Raw genomic sequence first — 16,327 nt, forward strand, 5'->3', positions numbered from 1 at the left:
CCTGGGTAAATTCAATTTTCTATATTTAAAGAAGAGATGTATGGAGGAGACATTACATTTGAAAACACTTGTCAGCTGAGACTTTTTTTTGTACTTAATACCATGTTCTTAGTCATAATTAATAAGATACCATCAATGAAGGTTTAGTTAAAATGCCACAAAATACAGCATTTGAAAAAAGTGAAAGTCATCTTTGTCTTACCATTGTAATTCCAAGATGCTTATTTTAAACAAAGGCAATCAGTGATTTTTTTTTTTTTAAGAAAAGGTTAGTAAACTTCCAAATCACAAAATGACAGAAGAAATGTTACCATGTCTCTAGAAATATCAATAAGTCACTCTTTTTTAAAGAAAACTTCTTCAGACAGATATCATAGTCCAGTATAATTCTTAAGTGCGCAAATATACTGCAAAGAAAGTGAATTAACCCAACGCAAAATAAAGTACAAATAAACCTAAAAGAAATATTTTTTAGAATGAACATCTCGGAGCCCCAGATACGTAACACAAACACTTCCTAGGACTACAATGAGTACAGTATTTTGACTGCAAAGTGAATTAAACCAAATGTTTAAGCTGGAACACCACCACAACTACCTAGTTAATCACTCCTGACATTCACTAAAGTGAAAGTTTTTAAATATTTCATTCTGAGAGCACTGAGATAAAGAAATAAATGAGCTTACCTTTTCCAAAGACATTTGCCTGAACACACCCAGTGTCTGGGGTTTTTTTTTGTTTTGAGGGAGGAAGAAAAATGCTGTACCGAGCAAAGTTCATGTATTAACCTGAAAAGGTTCCTGGCTCAGTACTAAGTTTGTAAAGGCAGCTGAATGCACCTGTGCAGGGAAAAAAGAAATCCTTTTCTCCAACATACTTCTGATGCAGATTTGTCCTCCAGAGTGAGCTACTAAAGCGAAATGGATCATCATAGAGATATGTTCAAAAAGGTAGTATGTTTATATATAGCCAAAGTATCACCTTGATCTATTTAATAAGCTTGTCTACCTTAACTCACAGAAACTGCTAATAAATCCATCTGTTGCTCCACCCTTAGACTACTGCCTTGAGCGAATGATCAAACTAGTTCTACTACTAACATGTGAAAAGAAGCAAATATTTAATTCAGAGATTAATATAAGTAAAATCTGAGGCTCTTTTGCTTTGCTATATTTTAAGTATTGGGCAGCTCTTTTTCTGTAATCAAAAGATTTTTTGAAATAATATTCTTGCTGCTAGACCAGGCAAGTGCACAATAAACTAATCAAATTTCAGGAAGTTCCAGATGCTGGAAGGAACCCAAGTTAAAAAAATATTAATCATTTGTCAAATTTTTAACCTACTATTGTTACAAGTAACATCTGAAACTGGAGAAAAAAGATCCCCCCAAATCCTTCCCTCTCCCATTTACGTCATGTATCATATCGTTAAATGCATGGTGTCACTTCTTTTCCTGTACAATAAGTTTCCACGAGTGTGTACATAGGTCTTCCATAACACAACTAGGTGTTTTTAAATAGGAAAATGTGATTTTAAAACCAAAAAATGGACAGGCATACATTTATTATTTGATTTTAAAACAAAACACACAAACCCTAATCAAAATCACAGTTCAAGTTGAGTGTCTCTTAAAGGAATTTATAGAGTTCTCAATTTTAAAAAACTATCATGAAAAAAGGCATGTCTGGAGTAAACAGTAGACCCAATGGTCAGGAAAACAAACAATGTAACAATATCCTGCTTAAGAATGTCCAAAGAAGACGGTCACAAAAATTTTTGAAGTTGGAAAGCCATGTGCCTCTAAAGGAATTATGCAACATCGTTCACAAAAAAAAGTGCAGCCTGTGTCAACAAGATGTGTATAAACCCTTCGTAGGATATTTAAAGAATTATAGAGATGCACCTTATTAAATACAAAAGGAGGTGAAGTGTACCTAAAGATTGCCTTCATTGCACTTTGTGGAATACATCACTACTTTACAATGAATAAGAAACAAAAAGATTTCTTGTTAAATCTACAGCTGAAACGTTTAGTAACTCCTACCTATTCTGTTAAAATAATGTTGTGAACTGGATAGCACAAGTTATTCAGCCACTCGTATTCTTCTGTAGTTCTAAGATCACTAAGGTTCTCACATGATTTTAGTTCTCCTTTTAACACCAGCACTTGCAGTACCTCACAAGTTCCAAAATATTTTTGCCTGATCAAATTGCCCTTTTTCGTCAGACAAACATTTTTGCCTGGATCTATTTTTTGATGGTGGTACTGCAACACTGGCACACAGATTTACTATCATATTACACTATGCAGGCTCTATCTGCAGCCCAGCTTCCCCCAGCAGGGTCAGCTTATGATCCTGTGTTCTCGTCCTCATACACAAAATAATATCACATGGAAACAACCCAGCAACACAAACATGCAGTGTCAGGGAAGCGTGGCCAAAACAGGAGTTAAACCTGCAGGGAGTGCCTATTACCAGCTGGCACTCTAGTGGCCAGGCACCACTGAGCTTACTTGGACTTCTGCCCTTCTTCAGGTGTTTACCTGTACAGGTAAGTATTGTGCAGGTGCAAGAGGAGAACTGTGACTGTGCTAGGAGCAACAGAGATCCTTCCATAATTGCCGACAGCATATGCAAGGGTACTTTCAGTGTCTTCATCCTCACCGTACCATTCATGAAATACACTTTCAACATTTTTTCTCTCTATCCATTGACATTTGAAATTAACATAATTATTCACTTCCTTGTTTGTACAGTACTGCCATTAATCTTATCATAACTCTGCAAATAGGATTTGTCAGCTAACCTGTGCTTTCTTTACTACAGGTTTAATAGCTGAGAGCCATTTATTAGTATAGATCTCACACAAAACTAGTATTCTGTGAGATTAATGAGTTTAAATACCCCACAAAAATATTAACAATCCAAACACTACTCCCCCCTAGACTAACCAAATTAGTTTGCCTTTTGGGCTTCTAAATGACCCTAAAAAAAGACTGATTGAGCCCACTTAAAAACTATAAAAAATACCACTCTTTGACAAAGACTAAAAATAGTAATTACATTTATTTGCACCAAGCAATATTTTCCAAACATTAGGTGCACAAAGTTGGGCACCTAAATCAGTTAAATGATTTTCACAGATACTGACTAAGTCCCAATATCACTTTTTCAGACCACTTGTTTAAGCTTTGATGTAAAAGCCGTAATTAGTTACAAAGAATTTGGCTTATGGTAGATTTAGCGACACACTTATGCCACCCTTATCTCATAACAGAGCACAGAAAGAAAAAACATTATGATCTGTTTCAGCTGTGATGCTGATACAACCAGGATCTGGGGCATTTAACACATCAATTAGGTATACACCATAATCCTCTGATTGACATTTTGGTTGTCCTTCAGGCAGGCAAGAAGCAGCCATCTGTTGCCTGGCAGCAGCTGTGAATTGTCCTAGGCTTCCAGGCAAGAGGACTTTTTTCCCTATTTGACATGATTAATGAGAGAGAGACAAGTAACCTGACAAAGTTGGCAACAGCCAGCAAGTCTAGACCAATTTTTCGCCATCTTTTTCCAGATGTTTTGATGCAGATGAGCATTTTTGGTAAATTATGTATAATTTCCCTAAAAGCAGCAAGCATTTGAAAATGTACTGAAAAGCTGTCTGGTTTTATCAGAGCTTTTTACAAAGCTCGACAGCTTCTCTTGTCACTGTATATTAGAACATCTTATATAAGAAGGGCAAGGGATTCAAATTCTAATCCATCCCAGGTCAGCAATGACAGAGTTACCATGCAAAACCTGTACAATGGGTTATATGACTGGCTCCATCCAGTGTATATACCGCAAAAATCACAAGTGGTCCACATAAAGCATCAAATAAAGCTCCCAACAGCAGCAGAATTTCACTCTCTTTCTTCAAGGATAGGTTTATTGTTCAAAACCTAAACAATCCAACACAAATCTACTCAGCTAAGCCAGGTCCTCTTCCCTAGCCCCTACAAAGGACACATCTACATTTACCGCGGATTGACTCTGCAGCAATCGATCCCCTAGGGGTCGATTTAGCAGATCGCTCTCCTGTTGACTCCCGTACTCCACCAGAAAGAGAAGCATAAGGTAAGTCAATGGGAGAGTTTCTCCCATTGACCCAGCGCAGAGAAGATACCGCAATAAGTCGACCTAAGCTACATCGACTCCAGCTACATTATTCAGGTAGCTGGAGTTGGGTAACTTTGGTTGACTTAACCCTGTAGTGTAGACCTGCCTTAAGTTTCTTCCTCATAAGGTCCCCATCTCTGCCCACACAGCAGGTACCTTTAGCCAGGTCTTCTACCTACTTGATATATGGACAGTCCTCTTTCAAGTCCTTTTACCTGACCCATAGGTCTGAGTCTGGGTCTCCTGCAGGTGCCTTCCTGCTCCCTGCAGGTCTCACTAACAAACTAAGCTGTTTGCTGACTTTCTTATCTAACAACCAGATGACCTACAGCAGTGGAGGCAACCTTTCAGAAATGGTGCGCCGAGTCTTCATTTATTCACACTAATTTAGATTTCCCACGCCGGTAATACATTAATATTTTTAGAATTCTCTCTCTACAAGTTTATATTATATAACTAAACTATTATTGTATGTAAAGTAAACAACATTTTTAAAATATTTAAGAAGTTTCATTTAAAACTAAATTAAAATGCACATCTTATTAGTTTAGCGCAATGGTTCTTAACCTGGGGTGCATGCACTCCCTGGGGGTGCGAGATGCCCTTTCTGGGGGTGCGAGACATGCTAGGTTTTTTACACGGCAAATCACCTAAAACACAAATTAGGCAGATAAGTACAACTACTTTGTTTCATCTAACCTATGTATTTATTAACATTATACATGTTTTAATGATTACTGTAATATAGAGAGTTAAAGTTTTCAAGTTTTTAAGCTAACTGTAGTGTAATTTTTGATAAGGGCTGCAGAGCGCTGAGACCAGGCCAGGAGCAGAGCCTTGGGCTGGCTGCTGGTACCCCAGGGCAGCAGTAGGGCTGAGCAGGGCTGGAGGCCTGGATTCCGGCTGGCAGGGAGCCAGGCAGCTGGAACCCCAGACCAGCAGCAAGGTGAGCGGGGCCAGCAGCAGGCTGGTATCCCAGGCCAGCAGCAGGCTGACGGGGTCAATGGCCGGGACCCTGGCTAGCAAGAGGCCGGCAGCCAGAACCCCAGACCAGCAGCAAGCTGAATGGCTCAGCCTGCTGCCAGTCTGGGGTTCTGGCTGCCGGCTCCTGCCAGCCGGGGTCCGGGCTGCTGGCCTCGCTCAGCCTGCTGCCAGCCGGGCGTTCCATTCACTCAGGCCAGCAGCAGGCTGAGCAAGGCCGGCAGCCAGGACCCCAGCTGGCAGCAGTGTGCCAGTAAAAATCGGCTCACGTGCCACCTTTGGCACGCATGCCGCAGGTTGCTGACCCTGACCTATGGTCTATCACCCATTCTTTAGCCTCAAACTCATTATCCATCACATGGGATGTAGCAAATTAGTCACAATTTGGACTAAAGCCAGCTCCCTTAAAGGGCCATCCCACTCTGTGAGGCAGTACCATTGTTGGTAACCTCCACAAGGAGATGAAGGAGTGTATGGGCCACGAAAACTAAAACTCCCCTTCTAATCATTATGGAGAAATAGTCCCCTCCAGGTGAGAGACAGAATAGTAAAGTTTGTGCAGCCTGTGCCAAAATATTCTGTGAATAAATGGAAGGATTCATAAAAAGTCGTACTGATTACCTAGAAACTGAGAATTTAACTGTAATACTCAGGCAAAATATCTCCAACCACCACCTAAAAAGGGGCTGGAAGAAATTCCTCCAGCAACTTCCCTCCCACCTCGTCAAATACCCAAGGTCTCCAACGGTGAAACATATTACTGAAGCTCAGTTCTAATTCAGAACACTAATTCTATCTACGCAGGCAACAGCATAAGTTATTTGCATAAATATATAAAGCTAAGCAGACAAGTACTAATTTGATTTCAAAAATCTTTTTCTAGTCCAACAAAATCCAGTTGAGAGATTATTCAGTGGCCTAAAGTTGCTATATCAATGTTTCATGGCAGAGGTACAGTGAACCCATTCAAAACAAAAACTCCATCCACAAATCAAATCAAAACCCCTATGTAAAGGCAGACCACATACACACAAGGAGTTTTAAAAATATATATAATCAATCTGTTGGTGTAACCATAGACTCAAACCCTAGTCACCTCTGCTTTGCAGTTAGTAAGAAAGAAGGTATTGTGGTTTAGCCACAAGACCAGTCAGAGACCTGGTTTCTATTCCTATCTCTGACACCGTCTTCCTATAAGTCATTAGGGAAGTCACTCAGACACCTCATCTATATAACTAATCTAATAGTTTCACACCACCTCTATAGGAAGGAATAAAATGAACTCACTAATGTTCACTAAGTGCTGTAAATTCAAATAATTGTATTACATAATAAAAACAAATTTCTGTAAAGAGCCATCTGTACTTACAGAAAATATCTTGGGCCAAACTGATATTGCAAACTGGAATTTACACCAGCTCATCGTGTTTGTTGTGGTTTTTTGCCTTTTCCTTTCTCTCTCAGTGAAAAAAACCACTACTAAACTTGATCATCTCAAGAGGAATATTTTGAAAATTCCTCTCAGCATAAAGTGTGGAATTGACAATCATTTTGCTATTTCAACAACTAATCAAAATTGAGAAAATTACCAAAGTTTAAAATATTAAACACTAAACAAGTTTCCAGTTATATTTTAAGACACCAAAAGATAGTAATCGGCATATTACAGGTCTGTACAGAGTTCTGTTTTTAAAGAAACCAAATATAAATTATGCTTCACAAGACAGTAAGAAAAGAATCTTGTCTAAACTCTTAAGCAATCGATAATCTCGGGTGTTGTGCCGTATGACTGGAGGATTGCTAATGTAGTTCCTATTTTTAAGAAAGGGAAAAAGAGTGATCCGGGTAATTATAGGCCTGTTAGCTTGACGTCTGTAGTATGTAAGGTCTTGGAAAAAATTTTAAGGGAGAAAGTAGTTAAGGACATAGAGGTCAATGGTAATTGTGACGAATTGCAACACGGATTTACTAAAGGTAGATCGTGCCAAACCAATCTGATCTCCTTCTTTGAGAAGGTGACGGATTACTTAGATAAAGGAAATGCGGTCGATATAATTTACCTAGATTTCAGTAAGGCGTTCGACACGGTTCCGCACGGGGAGCTGTTAGTTAAATTGGAAAAGCTGGGAGTGAATATGAAAATTGTAAGGTGGATAAGGAACTGGTTAAAGGGGAGACTCCAGAGGGTCGTATTGAAAGGTGAACTGTCGGACTGGAAGGAGGTCACCAGTGGAGTCCCTCAAGGATCGGTTTTGGGACCGATCTTATTTAACCTTTTTATTACTGACCTTGGCACAAAGAGCGGGAATGTGCTAATAAAGTTCGCGGATGACACGAAGCTGGGGGGTATTGCTAACACGGAGAAGGACAGGGATACTATTCAAGAAGATCTGAACCACCTTGTAAACTGGAGTAATAGAAATAGGATGCAATACAATAGTGAAAAGTGCAAGGTCATGCATTTAGGAATTAATAATAAGAATTTTGGATATACGTTGGGGGCGCATCAGTTGGAAGCGACGGAGGAAGAGAAGGACCTTGGGGTACTGGTTGATAGCAGGATGACTATGAGTTGCCAATGTGATACGGCTGTTAAAAAAGCAAATGCGATTTTGGGATGCATCAGGCGGGGTATTTCCTGCAAGGATAAGGAGGTGTTAGTACCGTTGTATACGGCGTTGGTGAGACCCCATCTGAAATACTGTGTGCAGTTCTGGTGTCCCATGTTCAAGAAGGATGAATTCAAACTGGAACAGGTTCAGAGACGGGCTACGAGGATGATCCGAGGAATGGAAAAACTGCCTTATGAAAGGAGACTCAAAGAGCTTGGCTTGTTTAGCCTGGCCAAAAGAAGGCTGAGGGGGGATATGCTCGCCCTATATAAATATATCAAGGGGGTTAACGTTAGGGAGGGAGAGGAATTATTTAAGTTTAGTACTAATGTAGCCACGAGGACGAATGGGTATAAACTGGATATTAGGAAGTTTAGACTTGAAATTAGACGAAGGTTTCTGACCATTAGGGGAGTGAAGTTCTGGAATAGCCTTCCGAGGGAAGTAGTAGGGGCAAAAGACTTTCCTGGCTTTAAGACAAAGCTTGATAAGTATATGGAGGGGATGTTATGATAGGATCGTTAATTTGGGCAATTGATCTTGAATTACCACCAGACAGGTCTGCTCAATGGTCTGCGGGGAGATGTTGCATGCGATGGGTACTGAGTTGCTGCGGAGAACTCCTTCTTGGGTGCTGGCTGGTGACTCTTGCCCACATGCTCAGGGTTTAGCTGATCGCCATATTTGGGGTCGGGAAGGAATTTTCCTCCAGGGCGGATTGGCAGGTGCCCTGGAGGTTTTTCGCCTTCCCCTGCAGCGTGGGGCACGGGTCGCTTGCTGGTGGTGTCTCTGCAGCTTGAGGTCTTCAAACCATTTTTGAGGATTTCAATAACTCGGTCCTGGGATAGAGGTTGTATAAAATTGGATGGGTGGGGTTCTGTGGCCTGCCTTGTGCAGGAGGTCAGACTAGATGATCAGATTGGTCCCTTCTGACCTATGAGTCTATGAGTCTAAAAGAGTAAAGTTTAAACCTAAGAATCCTACAGAGACGGTCAAAAATCAGAAAGCACAAAATGAAGTGTCACTTCTCAGCAAGGAATGCTCTGATCTAAACCAGGCAAGTAAACAGCTGGCAGATTAGGCAATCTTCAAATTTCAAAAGTGCATTATAAACCAACACACATTAAAGATCAAGACCACTACATGGAATATAAGTGATGTAATATACCATATTGGAACAGCTGAATGTTTGACGCTGGATTTATCAGTCATACTACTGGAGGTACAAAGTACTTTGTAAGAACCAAGCAAAAATCATTTGTGAATCAAGCTAGAATAAGGCATTCCTCTTTTCCCCTCAAGGCTAAAAATAAAAGTAAAGCTTCTTTAAAAAAAATTTCACAGTAATATATTTAGGTTTTATTTAATTAAGTTGTCACAGCAATGCCCCAAGTACAAACAACAGAAAATGGGTACAATTGGAAAAAGAAAGGATATTGTGTCAATATACAGACATAAAATTGCTAAAGTGAAAGTGAATAGACAGCACCATTATTACTTTTAACTTTATTCTGAAACATGAAAGCATTTTTAGAAAACACTAAAGAATTAGATCAGTAAAAAAAAATCCACATATAATGGCCACAAAAATGTATCCTGATACCAATGTAAATGCTATGTCATTTCATTTAATATATTTAAATAATAAATGAGCTACAATGTGATGGTAGTAATAGATTGAGATTAACACAAACACTTACCTTAACAAAATTGTCAGGGAACATGCCCCTTTTTCCATTTAGCTCCCCTTCTAACCATCCTTCCTCTTCTAGTTTTTTCACATTTCTGATGATTTCTCCAACTCGAATTGTTAACTCATCATCATGTATGGCATCATAGTCATACTCCACGATATAGTCAACTGAGAGAAGGAAGAAACGAAATAGTCAATGCTTAACTCTGTCATGTGGAAATATGAAACGTCTTATTTTAATGCACTACATTAAGTGATTTATACATAAGAGGGACCTCTCACTAAAGAGTTCTTTTGATCAAATTTTTTTTTAAAGTAAACAAGGGACCAGTTTTTCAGAACCTCACTTCAAATATTGTGCATGTGATTTTGTACACACTCATGTGAATGTTCAGTTGCCTCCTACGCACACAGATTTTATTATGTGCCTGAAAATAACAGTGCATGTACAGTTCTATTTGCAAAATTGATGCTTCTTTGAAAGTTTGGTTCAAGAAATGTTAATCACAGATTTGCACCAAACACAAAACACACACTATTATGTTTAAAAGTTTGCATAATGTGCATGTAGAAAACAACTTTAACTCGGACACAGCAAAGTTTAGTCATGGGAACCCTGGCAATATATTTGCATACATCTGTTGCACAAAAACAATGAAAATTGCATACAGCCAACTTGTATGTTGTTTGGTAACAAAGTTCTGTTTTATGTCTGATCATTCTATTAATCACTCGTGTCCGTTAAGACAGCCTTTCCATTGCCAAGCAGAGTGTTTATACCACTGTGACGGGTTGCCCCCCTGTAAGGAGACATCTGATATACTGGGATACCACTGAGCCTGCCTGGGCCCCCTTTATCCTGTCTTGCTGAGCCAGCCTCTTAAGCCTCCTCTAGCACTGTTGTCTCCAAAGTGGGGTGTGCGCAACAGGATCCTTGGGGGTTCGCGGCAGGAGGAGTGCTTTTTTTTTGCTTCATGAGGCAGGAGTCAGAGTTTGCCGACAGAGAACAGGGTGCTGGGGGAGGAGCATGAACTCACTGATCTGCAGGTATCTGTTGTTCACTATTTGACACACTATAATGTCGGCTCCCCCCTCCCCCCCCGGCCCTTTGGCAGTTCGGGCTGGAATCTGAGCAGCTTTGGGGGGGGGGGTGTCAAACAGATAAGTAAGAGTTAATACAACAGAAGTACTTCATATCTCTTTTGCCTGTAAAGGATTAACAAGCTCAGTGAGCCTGGCTGTCACCTGACCAGAGGATCAATCAGGGGACAGGATACTTTCAAATCTTGAGGGAGGAAAGTTTTTGCGCGTGCTGTTAGTTTTTGGTGGTTGTTCTCTCTGGGTTCTGAGAGTGACCAGACGTGCAACCAGGTTTCTCTCCAATCTCTTTGATACAGTCTCTTATATGTCCAGACTAGTGAGTACTAGGTAGATAAGGCGAGTTAGGCTTATGTTTGTTTTCTTTATTTGCAAATGTGTATTTGGCTGGGAGGAGTTCAAATTTGTATTTTGCTGAAAGGATTTTAATTTGTACTTGAATACTCAGGCTGGGAGGGTATTCCCAGTGTCTATAGCTGAAAGACCCTGTAACATATTCCATCTTAAATTTACAAAGATAATTTTTACTGTTTTTTCTTTCTTTAATTAAAAGATTTTCTTGTTTAAGAACCTGATTGTTTTTTTATTCTGGTGTGAGATCCCAGGGGACGGGGTCTGGATTCACCAGGGAATTGGTGGGGAGAAAGGAGGGAAGGGGGAGAGAAAGGTTAATTTTCTCTGTGTCAGGATTACTCTCTCTCTCAGGGAGAGTCTGGGAGCGGAAGAGAGAAGGAGGGAGGGAAGGTGAATTTTCCTCTCTGTTTTAAGATTCAAGGAGTTTGAATCACAGTGATCTTCCAGGGTAACCCAGGGAGGGAAAGTCTGGGAGAGGCAACGGTGAGGGAAAGGGTTTACTTTCCTTGTGTTAAGATCCAGAGGGTCTGGGTCTTGGGGGTCCCCGGGCAAGGTTTTGGGGGGACGAGAGTGTACCAGGCACTGGAATTCCTGGTTGGTGGCAGCACTACAAGTACTAAGCAGGTAATTGAGCTTAGAGGAATTCATGCTGGTACCCCACCTTTTGGACGTTAAGGTTCAGAGTGGGGAATTATACCATGACAGGGTGCTTCAGCAAAAATGGTAGAGTCAGCGCGGAAGGGGGTGTATGCTCAAAAATTTTTTACTGATGGGGTGCGCGATCAAAAAAAGTATGGAGTCCCTGCTCCAGCACACACACAAGCAGGGCCACACCTAGCTGCAGAAAGACACAGACACTGAGATCAGTTCTGGGAAGACTCAGCTTATGGGACTTGCTCCAGCACTCAGGTGCCCACCTCCCTTAGAGTGCAGACCCAAAGGTATATTGTCTTGCGCTGTATAGAAAAATCTGCACAGCACAAGCTTATAAAAATTCACCCTCTCCCTTAATGTGAAGAGAGATATGCACAGCTTCTTGCCCACCCCCCCAACCCCAATACGGATTGCACAAACTGGGCTATGTTATAAACAAGAAATAAATTTATTAATTACAAAAGACAGATTTTAGGTGATTATAAGGAATAGCAAACAGAACAAAGCAGATTACTAAGCAAATAAAACAAAACACACAAACTAACCTTGACTCACTAAAGAAACCAGTTACAAAAATGTAATTTCTCACTCTAAATAAATTAGGCACAATGCAGAGTTTCTGCAGTCCCCCATTTACCATTATTAATCCCTTTAAACCATCAAGTCTTTAGCAACCAATTCATCAAAGGAGCAAGTACAAAGGAGATGGACAGAGGTGAACTCCCCCGTGTCATAACGCTGACAGATTGCTTCTCAGCCAGCTACCACCACTACTCCTGGTGTAGTAGGCTCTGCTACACCATGGCAATCCTTCACTGGAATAAGTTAGAGTCACCTCCAGCCTGCTCTGACTCCTTCTAGGGCCAAACTCGTGCAGAAAACCTGCTGTGGCTCCCTGACAGCTTCTCAGGATGATAAAACTATAGGTTGGAAGAATCTCAGTGCTGAATTTTCAGCAGTCCCATCTCATCAATTAAAATGCTCATAACCAACATACACCTGACACTACCTCCGAAAAAAAGCTCAAGAAGATATGACTTGATGTTCCTGATATTTTGCTTCTGAACATTGTTTTAATATTGTTCGATTTTTAACCCCTCTAGCCTTTCATACATCATATAGCAGCCAACAAAAAAAGCACAAACCCAGATTTTAAAAAAGTCCTTTGCATGGCTGCTTTAAAGGACTTTCAATTATCCCTGCAGTGATGATTTTAAATTACTTATTTTTGTACTTTCACAAAGCTCCTACTAAACTATTTCATAAATTGTGCTGAAACATTTCGCTATTCTAGGAAAGTGGAAATGAGTGTCACCCATCAAAAATAACATGAGTGTTTTGGCTCTTGAATATATCATATGCCAAAAAGGTTCTTGTGATTACTGTGACGAAGTCTTACCAAGAAAAAGTATTGCCAAGCTTATTCAATGTTGGGCCTAAAACTTCCAGAAGCCTCAGAGGTCAAGCAAAGCAATCAGAGCAAGTGTAGCAAGTTGAGACTAGGAAATATTGTAGGCTTGTGATCAGCTGCAAAAAGCAAGTTTTGCAATATTAGGCGTAGCAAGTTCAAACTACAAACTATTGTAGACTTGTGGTTAGCTCAAAAAAGCAGGCTTTGAAAAATTAGATACAGACTTGTGGTCAAGGTGTAAAGCAACCAAGCACTTCTTTAGACCAATTCAAATATTTTTAATGCAGACCTGTAGTCAAGGTGTAAAGCAGTACTTCTTTGGGCTATTTTCAAACGTTTTGTGTCTGACACATTAACCACAATTAGGACAATTGACTGTATTCGAAAAATATGAGCCAGTACAAAAGTTTGAGAACCACTGGTCTAAGAGGTTTTTCTCTTTGATTGGTCAGACGCACACCCCCTGAATCAAGGAAACCTGAATCACACCGACTATCTGTACCTGGCCAGTTCAAAGAGCGGTCGACTAAAGGGTAATATATTTTCGGTAGGATAAGATTTTGAACTAAAAAAGTTTGGTTGCATGCAGTATAAAGTAACAGAGTAAAGAAGTCTGGGTTGCTCGAGCTAATCTGATCTCAAGTTGTGTTGGCAATACAGTATTACAAATGGTAGTGTCAGGATCATTTGATCTCAAGTCATATCAATGCTGCAGTATTATAAATGTAGTAAAATCTTAATAAAAGTATTACGCTGCTTAGGAGTAGTTATAAGTTGCAGATATAATAGTTTTACTTATGTTTGTGTTCACTAGTGGCAGGAACAGTACGTGCAAGGTTGGTAGTTAGTAAGTAACAGTAGCATGTACTTGTACCTGCCTTCAGCATCACTTGCCATTTATATTCAATGCTAATAGCATGCGTTATAATAGTAAGTAATTGATGCATAATATTACCTGTACTTGTATTTGTTTGCAATATAACTTGCCATTTATATTAATCCTTATTCAATGCTGGTCTCTATTTCTCCTTTTCTTATTCTAGTTGTGTTGCATTTATAGCCCTACGTCATTAAAAATCTTTTTTAAGGAATAATTAGTATTCCTAGTTTTCTCTTATACAGATGCTGCTCAACCTCATTACATCTGTGTTGGGTGGTAAGAAGTAGTGATAACCCGGGGCCCCATTGTGGCCTTGACCTGTGCCTCCTTCTTCCTTTATCTCCGCAGTTCTATAGATGAACAGTTCTTAATATATCTGAAATGTCCCACAATGGTATTTCATCTCAGGCATGTCCACCTGAGCCCTGGAAAATTGAGTGGTATCCAGTATCATCTCACCAGCAGTATGAATTGCATTTAAGGCAAAAATTCAGATTCTGTAACATCATTTTACCATAGCGAAGAATTGGAGCTATAAGCACGAAATCAGCTTTTAATAGTCATATTTTGAACTTGTATAGTGTCCGCCTGCCCTTCAAAGAGATAAATTTAACTTCACTTCATCCCTTGAAAATCGACAAGTACATTCCAATCCGAAAGATGAGGGAACTGAGGCTCAGAAATATAAAGTGACTTGCCCAGCATCAGACAGAAAAGATGTGTTAGAGAGAAAAAGAAAACCCATCTCCCTGAGTGTAAGTTCAGTGCTTCAGTCACCCTAACTCAACAGCAGAAGCTGATTTGTTAAGGAAAATCCCCACCAAATTACAGAAAGACAAGATTCTGCCCAACCTGTTTTAATATGAATATTTTGTTTACGCATTTGGTCACTAAAGAGGGATTTTCACATTGGAGCAAAGTAACTCAAGCATTAACTTGTATGCAGTTTAGACTTTGAATTGTGAATATTTCTCATGAATGCTACACAGAAGTAATGCAAAAAATCGTTTTTAGAAATGATCAGTAATCAGCTCTTATTATGACAGAGCCTGTGTGACACCATCACTAATGTCACATTTTGTTTTGCACTTAAAAAAGGAAGTTCAATCTGATTGTTTCATAGGAAAAATAGTATATCTGTCCCAAATTTTCAGCGCATAAACACTGTACAAGGTTTTCAGGCATCTCTTTCATAAAAACCAAAAACTGAACAAAAGCAAATATTTGCACATAATAAGAGTTTGATGGGTTCACGAGGGTTATGTAATTGTTTTGTTAATTAAGGGAGAGAAAAAAGTAGCATTCTTCACCAAAACTGAATCCTCTTATGCTACAGTTAGCCAATGGATAAAATTATTTGTGTCACTGGCTTCCACACACTAACATGATATGCAGAAGCATTTTTTAACATATTAACAGGGGAATACAAAATTGCCATTTGATATACGGACTTATTAATATTCCTGACCTTTACAATTAGGGATATGGATTTTGCTAGACCACAGGCTGTGTTCTGGGTCAGAGAAAGTGGTCTTTGATTAAGTGAACCTTACCTGAAGGTTTTCGGAAAGTAGGCCCTCTCTGAAACTATTCATCTGATTAAGGAGCTAGCTAGGTCCGGCCTGGATCTCACCACTGCCCTGCTGCTGCGGCTCTCAGGGCCTGGTCCTGCCACCAGGAGCTCATGTTCTGACACCTGCAACGCACATTCTGGCATGCATCCTACGAAGTGGGTATTCACCCACAAAAGCTCATGCTCCAAAACGTCTGTTAGTCTATAAGGTGCCACAGGACTCTTTGCTGCTTTTACAGATCCAGAGTAACATGGCTACCCCTCTGATTCTGGGATAGTGTGGCCTGCTGGGCCCTTCTCTGTTCCATTATTCTGTGAACTGGATACTTTAGAAATAGGGTTTGTCATACATGTTCCAAGTGCACATATAGTTTAGATCAGTTTGTGCTGAATGGATGGATGTCTGAAACATTCTTTTAAATAAGGAATGTGGTTCAAGGTTATTGAGAGATTAGGCAGCAAAGGGGTATTTAAATTTACCAACCAGTGAGGGCCATATTGGTTTGATATATTTTAATACCCTATTCACTGTTGCTGCCCTGTAGCACAACCCCGATGAACTGATTATACATATAACATTAAGAACATTTCAACTACTCTGAGTTGCATGTTACCAAGCAGTGTTTGTAACCAAAATAGAAAGAGAAAACCTCACCAATGCCTACACAACTTGTCAAACTGATAAGTAATTCTTCTTGGAAGGACATTCTGATAGTAAATGTTGTCAGTAAGATACTCTATTTACTGAATAACTGAGCTGTCAATATAAACTCCTTAACATTTCAGAGATTGTATTATTTAATAATATTATCCCACTTTTGGCTTTTAAAATACAGCCTATATCACTTGCCCACGGTGAAGAAAATTGTTACAGGATTGTTCCTTAAGATAAAAAGATAATGCCAAGA

General features: G+C 39.8%; 1 protein-coding gene across 2 annotated transcripts in view; it reads right to left on the minus strand.

Annotated features, from left to right (window-relative positions):
• The window catches only part of CD2AP (CD2 associated protein), a 146,159-nt gene that overhangs the window by 108,155 nt on the left and 21,677 nt on the right, over positions 1–16,327 (minus strand). For both annotated transcript variants that reach the window (XM_050950763.1, XM_050950764.1), the window contains exon 2: positions 9,457–9,617. In XM_050950763.1, the coding sequence (XP_050806720.1) occupies positions 9,457–9,617 (161 nt within the window). The remainder of the gene's footprint in view (positions 1–9,456; positions 9,618–16,327) is intronic.

The sequence above is a fragment of the Gopherus flavomarginatus genome, chromosome 4, assembly GCF_025201925.1.
Source record: "Gopherus flavomarginatus isolate rGopFla2 chromosome 4, rGopFla2.mat.asm, whole genome shotgun sequence".
In the NCBI taxonomy this organism is placed as follows: Eukaryota; Metazoa; Chordata; order Testudines; family Testudinidae; genus Gopherus; species Gopherus flavomarginatus.